Genomic DNA, 19,148 nt, shown 5'->3' with positions numbered 1-19,148 from the left:
CAGAAATATTGACAAGAGACAGCAGAGAGAGAGAGAGACAATCCAGGGGACAGTTTAAGGCACACACAGGAACAATTGATTTTTTTAGAAAGAAATGCAATGTTCATTTCCCCTTTAGAATTATCCTTTTACAGATGGCACAATATTGTTTATACTCAGAGGTAGAAAAAGAACATTGCATGCAGGTGTGTTGAAAAAAGTGCAAATAAGCTGGTCACAAAGTGAAAAAATCAGGCAGTGCAGCAACACAACAACAGGTTTCAGAAAGGAAGAAGCAAAGGACAGCTCAAGTTTTAGCAGAGAATGAAGTAAGGTGCAAAAATATGCATGATAAAAGTGCGGAGCTATGTTAATGTAGTTAAGTGTAGTTGATAAAGTTTTTTAATGGTTAGAAAGAGTTAAAGAGGACTTTGAAGTTACGTGACAGAGCAGCAGCATCCAGCTAGGTTTGAATAACGGATCTGATCAGACCGCAGTGTTCTTCCCTGCAGGCAACAAGGAGTACCAAACACCCTGAACTATCCATGACAGACCTCATGCACGGTGCTTTTACTTGGAATAAGACGTGTCAAAGACACAAGAGGGTGCAGAATGATACAAACTGTGCACCTGGGCATGCAGTGCTTTGTATCAGCTTGAGCAGCATCAAGCAGCCACTTTCACGCTCCAGACAGGCTTGTTTTAGTCTCTGCCTCAGTTAGTGTGTCCTGGTGGTGAATTTAAAAATTCACTACAAGTTATTCAAGCCACGCACAGAGTCAGCATGATGCCAGGTCCAAATGTGACGTCTGTTTCTGACTCCATGTACAATCAGAAACTCCCCAGACAGAGCAATCAACCCACAGCGGTGTACTGTGTAAATGCACATCCTTCAACTAACACAGCTCAGTTAGTGTAAGACAAGACTCCGTTATTATCATTATGAGGGGATGCATGATGTACGAGCAGACACGGCTGGATGGGTTAATGTGATGCTGATGAGTGAGGAGCTTTGTCACAGGGGCTCCATCAATAGAATCAACTTCAGACAAACCCTGACGCACTCACTTTCTCTAGTGTATCTATCCTCTGCTTCAGCAGCCGGTTCTCTGTCCGCAGCCTCTGCAAGACAGAGAGTTACAATCACATCAAACTAATAAAGCACAGTGGGTCCTCCAGGACACTCAGGGATCTGCACCAACCTTTATCTCCACCTGCTCCTCCATCTCTTTAGTTTTGATTGTAGTGTATTCTTTCTCTAGCCTGAAAAGAATTGGAGACAATTAGTAAAAACCACAAACATCTGTTGTAAATGTTGATTTAATCATATCAGTCTAACACGGGACTTCCACCAGATCCATGTCCGGTCCGTCTCCGATCAGCTGCGGTCCAGCTCTGTGCTCTCTCCTCCGTCAACACCTACTGGTTGCGTTTTCAGAACACAGCACGGAGCAGGACCGTCGACAGCTGGAGTCATGTGACAGAGGTTTTCTCGCAGTAAATACTGAATCAAGGATTCTCCTCCTCCTCTCCTCATCCACTTTGTCGGAAAACATCTGACTTGATGACTCCAGGCCTGCCTCCGTTCAAAATGACATTTTGTTGTCATAGTTAAGTTTAAAACGATCTAAAGATTAACATAGAGTGTTTTATTCTGAAAATTAACCAGATGTTTCCATTTTGTTTTGGTGCCTGACTTCCTGTCCCACTCCATCTGCTCTGTTGAGATTGATGCGTCGTGCTCTGGCATCCAGCAAAAAGAGAAGTCTTGCGTATCTGATCTGTTGCGTTCCGACCTACCGGATCAGAGACGCAGCGTTGTGTGCGAGTTAACAATAGACTGTAAAAAATATGGACGTAGTATCCGTGACGTCACCCATCTGTTTCTGAAGAGCTGTTTTGAGACCAATCGGCTGCGGCAGCCATATTGCTTCTGTCGAGCCAGTGTGACGTAAAGAGGCGGGCTTTGAGCCTCCTAGCCAACAGCTGAAGTGTTCCCACAGGCAGCTGTGCCTCTGATTGGAGGACTAGTAATCTCAATATCTTCGAAATTGCCGAATTACAAAAAAATTCACCCCCTCACAGTGAGAGGACATCGAGAAATTAGCTATTCAGACTACACTCATCTTTTGTACCAGGCTGTAAACATGTTTATTAATGCTGCAAAGGTCGTCTTTTCCCCATTCATGTGTATGTGACTTCCGGTACTTCCGGAGCCAGCCTCAAGCGGATCCTCGATGAACTGCAGCTTTTAACACTTCCGCATTGACTCATATTTTTAGACCGGAGGTTGCCGCTTGGAGTTAACAGATTAGAATAGAAACCTATCAGATCGGTGACGGATTGGAGATGGACCGGACACAGGGATCTGGTGGAATTTGGCCGTAACCCGAAGTCATGAAACAACAAGCATTAAGAAAAACAGGAGTGAACATAATCTGATATGAAATGACGTATTAAATCATGACAAATTCAATACTCCACAATTGTATTCTTTAACTCCCAACTGTCTTTTAGGGATTATTTAAAACAGTTCAAAATTTAGATGACTTAAAAAAGAAATTGATTGACTTAACAGACATTCATTTCGAACACATGAATACAAATTCTCAAAGGTTATTTGCTTTGGTTTCATGTAGCTCTCATCTAACATAGGAACATTTTCTCTGTTATTAAGACCAAAGGAAACAGTCAATTTTGATGAACTAGCTAAGAGAGGTCCATAAATGTACATTGTGAAGTTTTGAACGTGAGAGGGCATCTACAGATGGGATGAACATTTCAATGCTGTTGTGTGAAGAGGCAGCAAAAAAGGGGAGGTTAGAGATAAACTGTTGTGCTCACTTTTTCATCTTCTTGGCGTTGTATTTAACCTGATAAGCAGCCTGGATGACCTTATCTGGTCCACTGTCCAGCTGGTGTGGGATGACCCTCTGAAAGTGCTAGAGGTGGAGAAAAGAGAGCAGATAAGTGCCACACACCCTCAAACCAGCTACTTCAAAACAAAGACTATGAGTCAGGTGTTTCTTTGACCTCAAAGCACTACATTACACAGCAGCAGTTAAACAGGTACACTTATGGAGGATAGGTATCAATTATGTGGGTGTGTTCAAGGATCCTCCCAAGAGGGTGCTGTGTGTTTAGCTCCAGAAATCTGAGCTGCTGAAATGACAAGTTATATAACGGTTGAGGCGATGTACCTGTAACATTCCCTCCATGTCAAGCTGGATGAGTTCAGTCTGATTCATCTGGAGGATGGCAAGTCCCACACGGAAAACTATCTCTAGACCCTGAAGGAGGAGAACAACAGCAACATGGAATCATGTTTTCAAAGAGAAAATGATGGTCAGTAGAAAAGTGTTGTAAAATATTTTGAGAGTAAAATATGAGTCAAAAGTTCTCACAGGAGGGAGAAAACACCCTCCTGTCACCCTTTGATTGAACTCTGTTGTTTCTGTTTCCTCCAGCAGGTGGAGCTAGTGGATAACATTTCCATCACTCACTGTTCAGACAAACTAGAGCAGATTTTAACTTTACATCCTCTGAGTGAAAACACTTGGCATCAATGCGAGCGTCGACTGTTCCTCTTTCAGGTTTCACATCTGCTTTTTACACAGCTTTATTGAGGCTTGTAGTCTCTGTGACGATGGTTCAACAGCAGCTCATGTTCAATTACTAGATAAACACTAAAAAGTAGAAAAGAGCTAAAGCTAAAGACACCCTGGAGTACTTCTTACAGAGCTTAACCAAGAGTGAAATACAAGCTATATAAATAGGATAAAAGTGCGAAGACACATTTTCTACAGAAAAGATGTGAAATATAATTTTTTCCTTTTCACTGACCTCACACATGAAAATGTCAAAGATCCTCGTGGCAACAGGCAGAGGGAAGGAGGTGAGGAAGATGGTGAGGAACCACGAGGAGGCATACATGGATGTGTGAAAGCTCTGAGCCTGGAAATGTATGTGCAGGTCTGGGAGTTGCTCCTGCAAGTTCACAGATCATATGGGTTCACATCATGACAGCTATGCATGACTACAGTCTGACTATCTGTGAACAGATCTCAGAACAGTGTGAAGTCTGATGTATACGTGTGCACAGGTACACAGAGCCTACCCTGGAAGCATTTATATTCATGGACTAGTGTGTTTGTGAATTACACTGGTAAAAGGTTAGTTGGTGATGTTTCTATGCCAATAAGTGAAGCTATCACTGTGCATGCACAATATCTTTCTAAAACAAGCCTTGAGCAGTGTGTCCTACTTTTTCCGTAGTTTCAGAATGAAGTGCAATACAGACGAGTCACAGCTGTAATTTACACCGCTGCAACAGGTTGTTATATTTCAGGATAAATAATCATCAGACTCAAGTGCCATGTGTTTTATGGCATCACTTTATCACAGACGTATAAATTTGGTCCCATTAAAAGTATTTACCTGGCATGTCTGGCATGAAATAGAGCATTGGTTGTCCAATGTTTTGGGAGTGGAAATTAATTTCAATATTTCAATCTGCATCTTTCAAGACCTCTCACATGTAAGAGTCAGATATTCACAGAGCTGGGTTATTCTTTTGTCCTTTATTGTATTTAAGAAAGTTATTTTTAAACCCCTGGAAACTACATATCCTCCCTCACTTAAACATACTGAAACATATGGGATGTGATCAAAGATTTTTATGTTATTTCAATTTGATATTTAAAGAAGAGAAAAAAGAAATTATAGGTGTGGAGTGAGTCAATGTCTGTATAAGTCATTTTTTTATGTTTGTTTGTTTGTTTGTTGATCTTATTTTTGTTTTTGTTGTTGTTTTGGGTTACTGTTAATTGAATTGTCCACTGTGTTTTATTGTTTGTTTTGATTCTCATGTGTATAATGTTGAATGTGAATAAAAGAAATGATACAAAAAAATAAAAAGTATTTACCTGAATCATAACCTCAAACTGATACATGCAGAGTCCCAGCTCAGCCATGCTGGGTTTGAAGAGCTCCCGTAATCTGTAATCCTGCATCAGCTTCACAAACACACAGAATGCCTCCTCCTCTGGCATCTACAGAAACAACAGGATGAAGTCAAACACTAACCATGTGAAACTGTGCGCTGGCAGCTGGCGAATCAGAGTGTTTGCGGGCATGTGAGGTGAAGATGGGATTATTACCTGCATGAGGAGCAGTCCAACAATGAATGCACTCCCTTGACAGTAACCGACCTCACGGTCAACCAGAGAATATGCCTGAGGTGAAAAGGATTAACGTTATTTGAGTTTCAGTGAAGGAAAAGAGTCTAAGCCGTACTCACTTTCTTCGTGGATTTACTCGACTAACACTTTAAACCCTGAAACCACGGCTAAAGCCACATATTCTTCCTGTTATCTGTGAACATGATCATCATTGTATCTGGATTTTACCTTCATGACGTTGAAGAGCACTTCCTGACCCAAGCTGTCTTTCTCCTTGAAGAATTCGTGTTCAGGATATGTGCGGGCGATGTCTCTGCGAATCAGCTTCTCGCAGGGTGACGTCATCTTCAGGAGTTCTGAGTACTGATCTTTGATGGGCATATTCTGGGCGTTGCATAACAGCTGCCATACTATGGCCCGGAAGTGGTGAGGGACCCCTTTTCTGACAAGATCCTGTGGAGACATGCAGTAACAGATACTTCATGAAACTGATATGAATCCAGCAGTTTTAAAAGGGACTAAGGCGACATTTAAATCATCCTCATTTATGAATGTGTAAGAAAAAACACGTTTCCTGTGAAGAAAAATAAAAGACACTTGAGTTTCATATAACAGGATGAGCCATGGGAATGCTTTGTACTCTAGTATCTTTCCTATTGAAGCACAGTGTGCAGCTTGTAATAACACAATTGCCATCTCTGAACATCAGCCTGTCAGTGAGCCTCTTTTCACTGTCATTTGTTTCCATATATTACTGCTGATACAATTTGATTAAGCAATTTCCTGTGCTGACAGGGAACACTGGTCTTTCCTGCTGTGACAGGATTGTGTGTGTGTGTGTGTGTGTGTGTGTGTGTGTGTGTGTGTGTGTGTGTGTGTGCGTGCGTGCGTGCGTGCGTGCGTGCGTGCGTGCGTGCGTGCGTGCGTGCGTCCGTGCGTGCCTGTCTGTCTGTGTGCGTGAGTGAATGTGTGTGAGTGTGTGCATCTGGTCAGTGCAGGGTGCATCTGGAGCAGAGGTCCTCCCACACAGGGTTTCAGCAGGGGATCCCTCACGCCTCTCAGAGGTTAGATGAGACAATCCCAGCTTTGTGCTGAAACAATGCACCGCCTCATATCTTGGTCAAGTAAAGGCTGCTCTCAGAGGCAGACCATCGATTTAACTCTGATTGTCTCCTCGCGGTAATGCTTGGTGACAGGCTCAAACATATACAGTTGATCATGTACACTACCAGTCAAAAGTTTGGACACACCTTCTCATTCAAGCGTTTGTATTTATTGTAATTATTGTAAACACTGTAGATTAATACCAAAGACATCAAAACTATGAAAGAACATATATGGAATTATTGAATGAACAAAAAAGTGTTAGACAAAGCAGAATATGTTTTATATTTTACATTCTGTAAAGTAGCCCCCTTTTTCCTTCATGACAGCTTTGCACACTCTTGGTATTCTCTCAGTCTGCTTCATGAAGTGGTCTCCTGGAATGGTTTCTAATTAACATGAGCCTTGTCAAGAGTTCATTTGAAGAATGACTTGCCTTCTTAATGTGTTTGAGACCATCAGTTGTGTTGTTCAGAGGTAGGGTTAGTACACAATGGAGAGCCCTATTTGACTACTGTTGTAATCCAGATTATGGTAAAACCAGATTATTTCATAGTTTTGATGTCTTCAGTATTAATCTACAATGTTGAAAATAATTAAAATAAATAAAAAACATTGAATGAGAAGGTGTGTCCAAACTTTTGACTGGTAGTGTATATAATCACTGATTTCAATGTCTCATGCTTTTTTGAGTGAATTGGGTGAAGATGTGCAGAAACATGTCAATAGCACAACCACAGTTACCCATACAGAAGGGGTGCCTCCTACAGGTGGACTATTCCAATCACCTATTGAGACCTACGTGACTTTGCTAGTGGAGTATCATTTACTTTTTCTGTATGTAGGAGTTGCAGTCTGACAGGCTGCAAAGCATAACAACCAAGTAAAAGACTGAGCCTTTAGTGTCTGTTGTTCAAGGTCTTTACTGGCAGCAAATGATCTGAGGAAGTCTCCTCCACTTTTTCATTTCCACATTTCAACAAAGGTAGAAACCATAGACTGTATAAATAATGGACACAGTATCCATGACATCACCCATCTGTTTTTGAAGCGCTGTTTTGAGGCCAATCGTCAGCAGGATCCATATTGGAAATGCTGAACTCAACTTAACTACTGAGCGCATGTGACATAAAGAGGCAGGCTTTGAGCCTCCTAGCCAACAGCTACAGTGTTCCCGCCTGTCAGTCAAGTCAGCTGTGCCTCTCATTGGAAGACTCGTAATCTAAAAGTCTTGATAACTTTGATACTCTTGATGAATTGTTGCTGTTTGTGTCTGTTTTTTTAAATGTCACTGTAAATGACTCGGTATTATTGTAAATGAGGGTTGCCCCCATAGATTGTGAATAAAAATGGACAGCGTTGCTCCGCCTCTTCCCGTTGTACGGTTCTGAAGCCAAAAAATCCCGCTCCTGGGCGCAGCCATTGTGCAGCCAGAGCCTATGAAAGCCACTGTAACGAGCTCCGCCCTACAGCGTAGCATCACAAGACCCTGTGTGTCCTTTCTCTCTACGGCGGCTGTGAATCAAAGGAAACCCAGGAGTAAAACCCCGTTTTTTTTAAACTCTAATAACTAACGAAAAATAAACTTTTCAGAAAAAAGAGGCCTTGAACACATATATAACTAACTACATATCACCACAGCATATGGATGTGAGAAACATTCGTACCACGTGTATTTAGTTTTTAAAGTTTGACTGCTCCCCCATTCAAATGAATGGGGGAGAAGGATTTTTTGACCTATACTGCAGCCAGCCACCAGGGGGCAGTCACACTGCTGAAAGCTTCACCACCAGCCAGGCGAGCTGAACCCCTGGTTGCCCCTCAATGATCTCTCAAGTATAAATAAAGGTTGATTGGTTGATTGATTAATATCTTCCAAATTGCCGCGTAATGAAAAAATTCACCCCCATACAGTGAGTGCTGATTGAGGAATGAGCTATCCAGACTACACTCGTTTTTTGTACCAGGCTGTAAACATGTTTATTTCTGCTGTAAAGATCGTCTCTTTGAATTGGTGTGTATGTGGTTTACAGTACTTCTGGAGCCAGCCTCATGCAGACACTCGACGAACTGCAGTTTTTAGCACTTCTGCATTGGCTTCAATTCTCGCGGCCGGAGGTTACTGCTTGGTAAAGACTTAGCACTTGTCTAATGCTAAAGGGCCAACAAGACGTCAAAAACAGCAGGGAGGTGAACAGCAGCTAGCTTGTTTGTAGTTGCTAAGCTTGTTTATAGATTAGTGTTCATGGTAAACAAAGTGCAACCAAAAGCTTAATTACCTGCAGAGGTAACCTCTTTTACAAAATCAGCAGACGGAGTGCTATAAAAACGTGTAAACACGGAATAACAGATTTGTTAAACGTAAACAATGGTGACATTACTAAACTAGTAAGAGCGTAGTACGCTGAAAATATTGTTATATCTGTAGGTTAGCTGTTGCTTTTAGAAATTTCTGTCCTAAAGGTCCAACATGAGACTGATGTTGGTTGATAAAGGGTTTGACTGCAGCACTGAAACAGAAAATGAGAAGAGAAAGTTGAAGCTTTGTTTTTAACAGTCAAGTCTGATTCCACTGAGAAAACTCTGAGTTGGGTGCAGCCCTGCCAGATATCCCCTGATCTAGATTCTTTTCTCCTCAGACACGGTGGGTCTCTCTGAAATGTTAAGTCTTGAAAACACACTCAGGGATTTGCTGACAAGCTTCCTTCCTTCATGCAACAGACGCTGTTTTTTTCCGAGGAGGCAGAGGAGGAAGAAGCATCGGTTTTGTGGATACCTCAGCAGTTATGATTAATATCCCACGTTAGCTGCAACAACAACCATCTGGTCTTTACTACTTCTGTTAAATTACACAATAACACCCATGCATGTGTACGTGTGATGTAAAACACTTCCCTTTTCACATAGTCAGTGATGAGAAACATAGAAACCCTGCCCCTGATAATACACATGTTCGACTCCATTTGCATAAAGGTCACTGCAACAAGGTCAACGACAACGCCAAGACTTGTTTTTACATGTTGACATGTTACAGGCACGATGTGAAGCATGACGATGATGATCATGGGGATCGACTGAGCATGAAGATGTGAGTGTAACCATGACACAAATTTAGTATCCCTACATTAGCTACCTGTTGTTTTTTAGGATTGAGTTAAGGGTTCTTTAAACCACTTCAGTCATGTTCTGGCCTCTCCCTGTATTTCTGAGCTGTTATCCCCAAAGAGCCAGGACTCAGTCTGAGGTTCTCTAGTAGTGCTTTCAGATTGTTTGAAGGTCTAGACCGAAAACCAAAGCTGAGATCGAATCAGCAGGGTCAGTCCCTTGTTTTATTTCACTACTCAAGACATTTTTACTTGAGCTTGAACTCTTTAGTCTGATTTTCATTTGTCTGTTTGTTTTAACAAACATGTATGCTTTTATGTTTGCTTTTGTTGCCTGCTTGCTTGAGTTGTCTGTTTGCTTTCTCAGTCCTTTCTTCTGCCCGTCTTCTTTTGCTGTGTTGTGAAGCACTTTGTGACCTGTATTGAAAAGTGCTTTACAAATAATAACATATTATTATGATCAATTTTTAAAGCTGAACGATGCGAGACAAAATAATGCTGTGTACAACAATGCTTGCTCACAATAACTGCAGGTCTGAACACATCAGTGTGGCATGTATACATTTTAAAGACAGAGCAAGAAGAAGAGGAATAAATGAAAAGTGGTTCTCTTTTCTTTCTCATGAAGGTAACAGGAAACAGTGAAGAGTGAAGAAGGGTTGGGTTTTTAGATTTGTATCTTCAAAGAGCAAAAACACCCAGAGTTAGCACCGGATTCTGAGTCTGAAAGAGGAAGATTCAGTTAAGCTAACTTTCCCTTAAATTTAGAATGAAGGCAAGTGAACTGACACCCTGTTAGTGTGTTGAAAAGTGTTGGTTCTGAAACATGCTTTAAACTTAAAACACCTCCACTCAGCGAGTGACAAGAGAGCAGCACAAGAGACTTAATGATGGTGAACAAGCAGAGTATAATGCAGATAGAGCCTTCTACTGTTTAAAAATAATATCCAGATACAAATTTTGTTGAATCGATTTTAAACCATCCTTATTTGTATTTGTATTTTTTACCGTCTTGCCATATATCCTTACATCCCTACTGTTTACCTTTGACTTTTTGCAGTTGTTATATGCTGTCAGTAATATCAAGAAAATAAAGGGTCCTGGCTGAGTCCCTGTTATGACTCAGACAGTTATCAAACCAAGCACTGAACAGGGTTTTTACCAGAGACAGTGACTGGCCAAAGGGTTATCACAAGACTTACAGGACTACACCAAGAAACAAACAACCTAAAAATAGCTGCAAATGTCAAAAACTCAAATAAGTAGTTCAAGGACAACACTTCAGGAATACCCTGGACAAAGATAGCTTCAGAAGTTATATCCTGACCAAGTTAACATTCAAACAAGTAGGGTCATTGTAGCATAAAGGCAGAGATATACACACAGAGGCCTCAGAAACACATCACAAGAGAGGCTGCGGGTCATATCTTCTATCTTTTTATAAGGTTAAAAGTAAAGCACGTCAGACTCTATAATGCTATCATTCTAATCCAACAGGATATGTTTAAAAATGCAGACAATTGTTTGAATATGTTCAGCTTGAACCATAAGCAGCTGGTTCAAATGTGTCTGAGTTAGCTCTTAATGCGGTCATGTGTCAGTAAGCTCTTAAGCTGGACTGCACAGGGCTGTCACTCTACAGGTAGTCATGTGCTCACTATCTCACCTTAAGCTGCTTCTCCTTCTTCTTGCGCACATCCTCCCACTCATTGACAATTCGTCCCCACAGGATCCACGTGTCCTCCTCCAGGTGGGAGAGGTTGGAGGACGCAGAGGAGCTGGACACCAGGGAGGAGCCACTGTTTCGCCTGGAGCCGTTCATGGAGCGCAGTGACTTGCAGTCTGTCTCCAGCAGCCTGTTGTGGAGGCAAGAGGGTGGAAGTAATGTTAACAGTGTGTACAGTGTGTACAGGGTCAAACGCAAGACCGAGTATTTTTTTATCATAGATCAAAACCTGACTCAAACATCACCTCTTAGCAGACGCCCTCTTAGAACACAGAATCTGACAAAAGTTTTTGCGATGTGCGTTATGAACATGTCAACATGCTCTGGTGACAGACCTCAGTCTATTAAGTGTAACTCCAACAGCTGGAAACATTTTCTCAGCCGGTACAGATGAAGGCGCAGAGAGAGCGAGGTGAGAGCTGGTGTTAGTTAACTGGGGACTTTCAGTCAATGCGTCTGTAATTATCTGGGATTTCAACAACTGTTGAAAACAGAGAGCGTCCTTGTGAACATCTCTAAGTTTAGTTATTCGTTAAAGACACAGCTGATGAGTACATTTTGACATTACAATGAAAGGAACTCTTTGTTTTCAGCAGCTGTTGTAATTCTGACAGCCACAGACCCATTTGGTTGAAAATCACCAGTTAACATGGTCACTCATTAAACCAGAACAATGGCATAGTTTCCCCACTCCAGCCGCCCCGTTGGAAGGCCGACATTAATAAAAGTATTAATGCTTAGTTTAACTAACCAACAATTTAGGTGCTGCAAACACACTCAAAATGAGGGTGACGATGTTTAACTGAGGAGTTAAGGCACAGAGTCAGTGACATCTTTTAAATCTCTTCTTAAGACCCTTTTCTACAGACTTGCTTTTATGTGACTTCATCCTTTTAACCGCTTTTATTTTTATTTATTATTATGTTTTTATCCAGCTGATAAATTAATTGTTTTTAATTTAATTTGATTATTTATTGTTTTATTATTTATTTTTCATTTATTATTTTAATGTTCCTAATTCATCCTTTTCCATTTTCTTTTTTCTAGGTTGTGATGCCGTCTTCTTATTCTGAAAACCTTTTTATTGTCCTTTAATGCTTTTACTTACTTATCCATTTGTATTTATTTATTTTTATTCATTTATTTATCTATCTATTGTTTATTTATTTATTTTTGAAAAATCTCTCTTTGAATGATTTATTTGTCTATTGTCACACCACTTTATTCTGTTTCATTTACGTTTATTATTTTTAGGAATTCCTAAACTCAATTCATGCTCTGCTTGTCAAAGCACTTCGTAAACATTTGTTTTTTTAAAAAGGTGCTATACAAATAAAGTTATTATTACTGTTATTATAACTGTTTAGTTAGCTAAACAACCACATTCCTAATCCATGCATTGCTGTCTACAGTCTAGGGTCAACAGCTCGACACAGGAACACACAGCAGAAAGTGTTTTAGTCCAGTTACTGACAGTAACAGATGTGCTGGCAAAAAGCAGCTTTTCTCAGAGCAAAACTTCATGACAAAATCAAATTTATTATCAAAGAACCAAGTATTTCAACTTTTAGAGGCTGTGAGAAAGCAATAAAAAAAAGTTTAACTGTAGACATATGACGACTTGTGAAACAAATCTTTAAAAGTTTCAGTTAAAACATGCGAGTGGATATACAGAGCTGCCTGCAACTCTCACCAATACAATTCTGAACCAAAACCCAAAGCTGAATTTAGGATTAAAAAAAGGAAAAACATCACTCTGCATCCCCAAATATAAACACGAGAGTTAGTTCAATTAAAATAAATGACAAAAGACAAGAAGAACTGTTGTTACAATGAGCTGTCAGAACAGTTGCATGCACACAGGCATGACACTTTGTTCAACCTTTCACGTGATTTAAGCAAGTTCTTGTCCTCTTTTTGTCCTGCTGTTCATACATGGATATGCTAAAGGAGTGCAGGTCCGTCTACAAGCACAATCAGTGCTGGATCATTTCCAGGCTGTGACTGAGGCAAAAAGACAAACCACACCACTGTTGAAATCAAAGCGGCCCAGATTTCTTGGGCAGTGCTAAAAATGGACAGCTCATTTAAAGCCACTGAACACTGATTTATTGCAGCTTTATGACCCACAGAAACCAAAGAACCAGACTGTCACAGTCTGATCAGAAGCAGTGGGAGGGAGCTGATTCCCTTCTTCTCATGTCAATGTTTACAATCTCATCTGATTCAAGCATGGCCCAGATACAGAATAATGAAACCTGTACTATTAAAACTATAACACAGCTTTCCCAGTCATGTTCTGTTTGTTCTTCAATCTCAGTACTGGTATAAGTAGTTACATAACCAGACCCGAGGAACAGACTAGGGTCTAAACTAAGTTCAGGGACATGTTTTATGCCTCCAAAAGTCCCTGCTACTGAGGGTGGTGCTTTCCAAATATACAGAAACTTTCAGAATCAAGATTTCAGTTGAGCCACCATTTTTTAAACACCTGCAGAAATGAATCAGCATTTTTTTATGTTAGTTTGTCATAACACCTTGAGTGATGTCAAAGACAGAAGCATCAGATGAACCAAAAAACAAAGTCCATGGTTGATTAGATATTTCTGAGGCTGACCAGCACCACGAACTGATGTCAGTGAAATGCAATAATAAGGTGTCACAAATATGGTGTCATATAAGCAAACACATACGAGCAGTACATTTCACACTGACAAAGTATTGTAACCATCTCACATCTGAATCACACTGTTTTTCATACTGTGTATGTTTTCAATTACCTGGTGAAATTTTATCTGTGCAATAACTTACTTTACTATCTATTCATAAGATTGAAGTGATCATAGTGTGTATACATCTGTAATATCTGCTATATTTGATTCTATTTTATTCTATTTTATTCTATTTTATTCTATTTTATTCTATTTTATTCTATTTTTTATTTTATTTTATCTTATTTTATTTCATTTTATTTTACTTTTACCTTTATCATTACTTTTATTATTATTATTATTATTATAATTATTATTATTATTATTATTATTATTATTATTATTATTATTATTATTATTATTATTATTATTATTATTATTATTATATTTTTAACTATGTAAGTACAACTGTTGTATTGCCCTGTCCAGTGTTGTAAGCTGCTGGAACAAAAGAATTTCCCCCAATTGGGGATCAATAAAGTATATCTCATCTTATCTTATTTGTCGCTATTCATAAAAGGAATTCTTTTTGTCCAATATTCACTGATCTCAAAAACAAGTGGCAAAACAACTTCTGGTTAGAGATCAATCAACCACCTGTTCACATTATGATAATAACTGGCAGGTTGACATTGAAGACAACACCCTGATGCTTGCATTAAGGAGGAGGGTTTGCAGACTTGGCAAAGTAAAGTGCTGCTGGCACTGGGAATAAAACAGGAGAAATCCGCAGCGGGTATTCTGAATATTCAGAACTCTGATTATGTGTATTGAATTTACTAGTCAGCACCTGAAGAACACTTAATTAAAAGCTAAAAACATTACAAGCTAAAGTAATTTATTTGTCAGCTGGTCGATCTTGGACTGTTACACCCTTATCAGTTTGTAACCAGAGCTACAGACAGCGACCTGATCAAGGATCATCATGAAGAGGAACGAAGCTGTGACGCCCAGCCTGTGCAGCGGCACAGAGGAGCTCATGACAGCCACACAAAGGCTTGGACACCTGATCTCGGAAAAAGGCCGAGGCCTCTGCACTGGAGCCTGTGATGTCACTGAGGGTGCTCCCAGATTGGCTCGGGTTACAGCCAAATTTGGGTCAGATGGGAGGGAGTGAAACGAACGACCCGAAAGACCAGCCTGCAACAGAGCTTCTTTACGTGTCTTCAGCTCCACCGTGGAGACAAACTGTTAAAAAACCAACATCTAGTTGCTGCAATTAACAGAAGTTCTTGCATTGTAAGCATTTCAGTGTGCCCTTACCAACAAGTCACATACACCGCAAAGTGGGTCATGTTAAAAATGAACCTGAACACACTGACTGACACCCCTGCTAATAATTCACCAGTGTCCAAACACGAGTCTGCAGCATAACAAACACAAAACAAGAAACACTACAGAGAATTTGTCTTGATCTAACAATATTTCAGTTTTTTAAAGTCCATTTGGATCACAATTTTAAGATTGTTAAAAGTCAACGATTGAGCAGTGAATACTTGTTAAACTGAATAACTGTTTTAATGCCTTTACTTCAATTTGCAGTTTATCACAGCAGGACCACAAACACAAAATACAATACACCTTACCAAGAAAGGTTCATGATGCAATCCTCATGTCTCTGGTTTCTAAGATTGCTGAAGCACTGACATGTCTGGTTTACAAAAAGCAGCAGTCAGTGTGGGACTTCCTTGTAAATGTGAAGCCACTGGGTGAATGCTCAGGCCTTTATCTACTCTGTAGGGTACAAAGGCCTCACCAAACAAACAAACACTTGGTAAGCAAGTGCTGAATGCATCACAGTATCTGTAGTACCAGTGGAAGCTCCAAAGGGCTCCCTCTTTTTGCACCTGCTAGTTTTCTCCCCGGGAAACTTTGAGCGTCAGTAGGAATATTTTAAGACCCTGATTTGTGGTGCAAATGTCTTTATGTGGAGGAAAGCAGTTTCATTAAATGTTTAAAATGATAAATCACTGGCACTGCCTGTCTGAAAAGTCAAATTCTATCCATCTTCACGATTCCAATTATCCTTTTTTAGTAGAATTCAAGTTGTGCACAAATCAAAAGGAGAAAGAAGGAGTAGTATTTACAGCTTCACTCACTTCACTGCACTCTCCCTGACCTGATTATGAATTACCCAATACGTCAGGTCTATTAGGTTTGCTGTTGTTTCTTTGGGTACTTGCTGTCAAACTTAATCACATTAATGCATTCCACAACTCTCTAGATTTTCCATACCCTCCACAGGGTTGGAAAAGAAACCCTATAATTATGTCTCTCTGTTTCTTTGTCTTTGGGAGTTCTGACTGTTGTCTGGCTGTAAGCCTCTCTCTGTCTCTTGTATCCCTGCTGTAGAAACACACTGCCTTTTATATCTGTTAACTGTATAAATCTTAAATCCAGTGGCAGTGTCTATCAGGACATTAAGTGTCAACGTAAAGTTTTCTAAGGTAAGCAAACATATCAGGGCTCCAAAATTCAATTTAACTACATTTTAACAAACATTCTGACTACAGCTAGAGCTGGGCGATATTGAAAATGATTTTGTCACGATAAAATATTTCATATCAGTCAATATCGATCATTAACACGATAAATATCAAATCATTGTCATTTTAATTTAAAGGCAAATTTTTGGTCCGTTTCAGCTGTGTTTACATTCCACTCCGAATGTCTTTAAGCCCCGCCTACCTCTCAACCTCCAACATGATTGGCTGGTCAATGCCGTCTTCTTCTTCTGTCTAATGTTGGGTGGCAACTAGTGATTACGGCTCATTAGCGCACCCCTTTCCAGTGGTTTAGGGGTGTAATTGCAGGTTTATTTATATCAAATTTTATCGAACATTTGTTATATTTATAATGAGAAACATTATATCACAATAATTATCATTGTCGAATTATTGCCCAGCCCTAACTACAGCTGCCAGTGTCACGCTATTTATCTATTTTTTAAATCTTGTGCAATTTACCCTTTTGGTGCATCATAGTTACGCAGTAGCAGCAGCTTCTTCCTGCTTTCTGCTGCCCACTTTATGGAAAACAATGACACCACACTGCTCTTTTGAATGGCATATTTCATTCTGAAGAACTCCCAGACAGCTCAGTTATCAAGTCAGAAGTAATGTGCACTGTGTGTTTAAAGTGTAAGCAGCCAACTGCAGAACGAAAGCAAGCAGAGCACTGTTTTGGAGTATTGAATCACCACAGACATATGGACAGGACTCATTCAAAGAAGTTAACTGCAGCGCTTGACAAGGAGGACTGAAGGACAGTCAACATTGTGGAAGACTTGGGTTGAATGAATGTCCTCAGGTTGGCAAGTTGAGACCAAGTGGCAACCTCTGGCTAAATATGAAGTCCATATGGAAGTGTTACAAACTGCAAATCATGGAGAACCCGCTTGAGGCTGGCTGCAGAAAAACCGGAAACCACATACACACCTATTCAAAAGTGACGATCTTTTCAGCAATAATAGACTCTTTTACAGCCTGGTTCAAAAAACGGCTTCAGTCTGGATAGCTCATTTCTCTATCGGCACACACTGTACGGGGAATTACGTTTTTTCTAACGCATCAGTTTCAAAGATATTTAGATTATGAGTTTTGCCCAAAAAAAGGACACGACTGACTTAACTGACTTGACTGACTTGACTGACAGGTGGGAACACTGTAGCTGTTGGCTAGGAGGCTCGAAGCCCGCCTCTTTACCGCACACCAGCTCCCAATATGGCTCCTGCCAATGATGACAGCGCTCAGGAACAGCTGGGTGACGTCACAGATACTACGTCCATTACAGTCTGTGGTTGAGACCAGACATATGTGTTACCATCCCAACAATAGTTTCACTCATAAAGGATCTGTTTGGAACAAAAAAAGGAAACAAAATGGAACTCCTGAGAAGTTGAAATTCTGTTGCATTAACCAGGGATCACTGGACATCAGTGAGTGATCAAATACACACCATACTAAAACTAATTGGACATTTTGTAAATGCACTCTTGCATATTCTGTATTCTGTAGTGTTATCCTTCAAAAATAAATGAACACTGTATTTCACAGAGTAAGCACGTCGAAGCCGTCTCCTACCCCTAAGTCGTGGTTTCAGACCATGCTGGTGCAGCAGAGCAGCCTTTATCTGAATAATAAATCTAAAGTCAAGATCATAAAGTACATTTCATTGCTTTCCTTTGATTCACAAATTAAAACACTGGTAAGACTTGCTCACAATGTTAATATGGACTTTAAATGGTTTTGAAATGAAAATGAATGGATTTTTAAACACAATTTACAATTAAAATTCAGGGATGAATTGTGATTATAAAAAGTATAATCATTTGAAAGCCTTGGTTATCATCACCAAACATAAACACATGTAAATATAGCAGTGGTCTGATCAAGAAACCTGAAGTCAATCTATAAAGCTCCCACTCAATGAAGAGTTAGAAATGCACTAAAGTCTGGAGACCTTACAGAAACATATGAGCCACAGCTGGCTCAAGTGTTATATAAATATAGTGTTTTTACATCACTATACAGTATGAGCTAGTGTAATGAAAAGTCCCCAGCCTCCCTGCCAAACTCTACGCCCATCTGCATCTCTGTTGAACATTTTTGGATGATAAAATAAAATAACTTGTATGTTTCCTAGACCCTCAGAATTCCGCTTCAGGTCAGTGTGGACAGAAGAGTAAAGGATCCTTGTCCGTCAGAAGCAAAGAAATGTGTCTTGTTAAAGATCTGTGCTGTGTGTCTTCAGGAGACAGGGGTCAAAGGCTTCTATGTGACTTCTATATGACTTCTGTTTTCCAGATGGAAGTCGGCTCAGAGCTCCACAAAAGACATTAAGAGGAACATGAAACACTCTCCTGGCTGGTTAGGATTTTCACTAATGAGGGAAAGCTTTGCAACAAGTGTCCCTCTGCATTCTGGAGCAGGAGCTGTTGTGGGCGTTCCGATGAGTCACAGACCTCTGAATTCAACAGAGCGGTGCTGTCTTCTTCTCTGAAGTTAACTGTGACACAATCCTGAACTCTGAACTGCACTCCCGGTTTCCATGCTGACACTGACTGCACTAGCCATGGGTGAGAGAAACAACGGAGGAAGAATTCACTCAGCTGGCTACAGAGAGGTGTCACGTCATCCTCCACCAGTACTTTACACTGACGTGAACAATGAGCGCAGCAGAGACAGAGCACAGAAATCATCTTACTGAAGAAAAGGCGGCTGCTGTGAAACTGGACTGTGCTGTACTCTGGCTTTTATCAGCTAAAATGAATTGGTAGGTAAGATGCAAAGATGTGGCAATTCATTCCTTGAAAGGAGCTGCCCTACGAATCTCCATGTGGCAG

At 40.2% G+C, this 19,148-nt stretch overlaps 1 protein-coding gene across 2 annotated transcripts in view; it reads right to left on the bottom strand.

The window, feature by feature from the left end:
• The window catches only part of evi5b (ecotropic viral integration site 5b), a 52,592-nt gene that overhangs the window by 21,102 nt on the left and 12,342 nt on the right, over positions 1 to 19,148 (bottom strand). For both annotated transcript variants that reach the window (XM_034709751.1, XM_034709759.1), the window contains exons 3-11: positions 11,034 to 11,223; positions 5,388 to 5,612; positions 5,139 to 5,213; positions 4,905 to 5,030; positions 3,823 to 3,966; positions 3,180 to 3,269; positions 2,824 to 2,921; positions 1,182 to 1,242; positions 1,048 to 1,101 (exon numbers count right to left, since the gene is read on the bottom strand). In XM_034709751.1, the coding sequence (XP_034565642.1) occupies positions 1,048 to 1,101; positions 1,182 to 1,242; positions 2,824 to 2,921; positions 3,180 to 3,269; positions 3,823 to 3,966; positions 4,905 to 5,030; positions 5,139 to 5,213; positions 5,388 to 5,612; positions 11,034 to 11,223 (1,063 nt within the window). The remainder of the gene's footprint in view (positions 1 to 1,047; positions 1,102 to 1,181; positions 1,243 to 2,823; positions 2,922 to 3,179; positions 3,270 to 3,822; positions 3,967 to 4,904; positions 5,031 to 5,138; positions 5,214 to 5,387; positions 5,613 to 11,033; positions 11,224 to 19,148) is intronic.

This window comes from Notolabrus celidotus, chromosome 2 (genome assembly GCF_009762535.1).
Source record: "Notolabrus celidotus isolate fNotCel1 chromosome 2, fNotCel1.pri, whole genome shotgun sequence".
Classification (NCBI taxonomy): domain Eukaryota; kingdom Metazoa; phylum Chordata; class Actinopteri; order Labriformes; family Labridae; genus Notolabrus; species Notolabrus celidotus.
The sequence above is the reverse complement of the archived record's forward strand: the minus strand, read 5'-3'. Positions and strand labels throughout refer to the sequence as shown.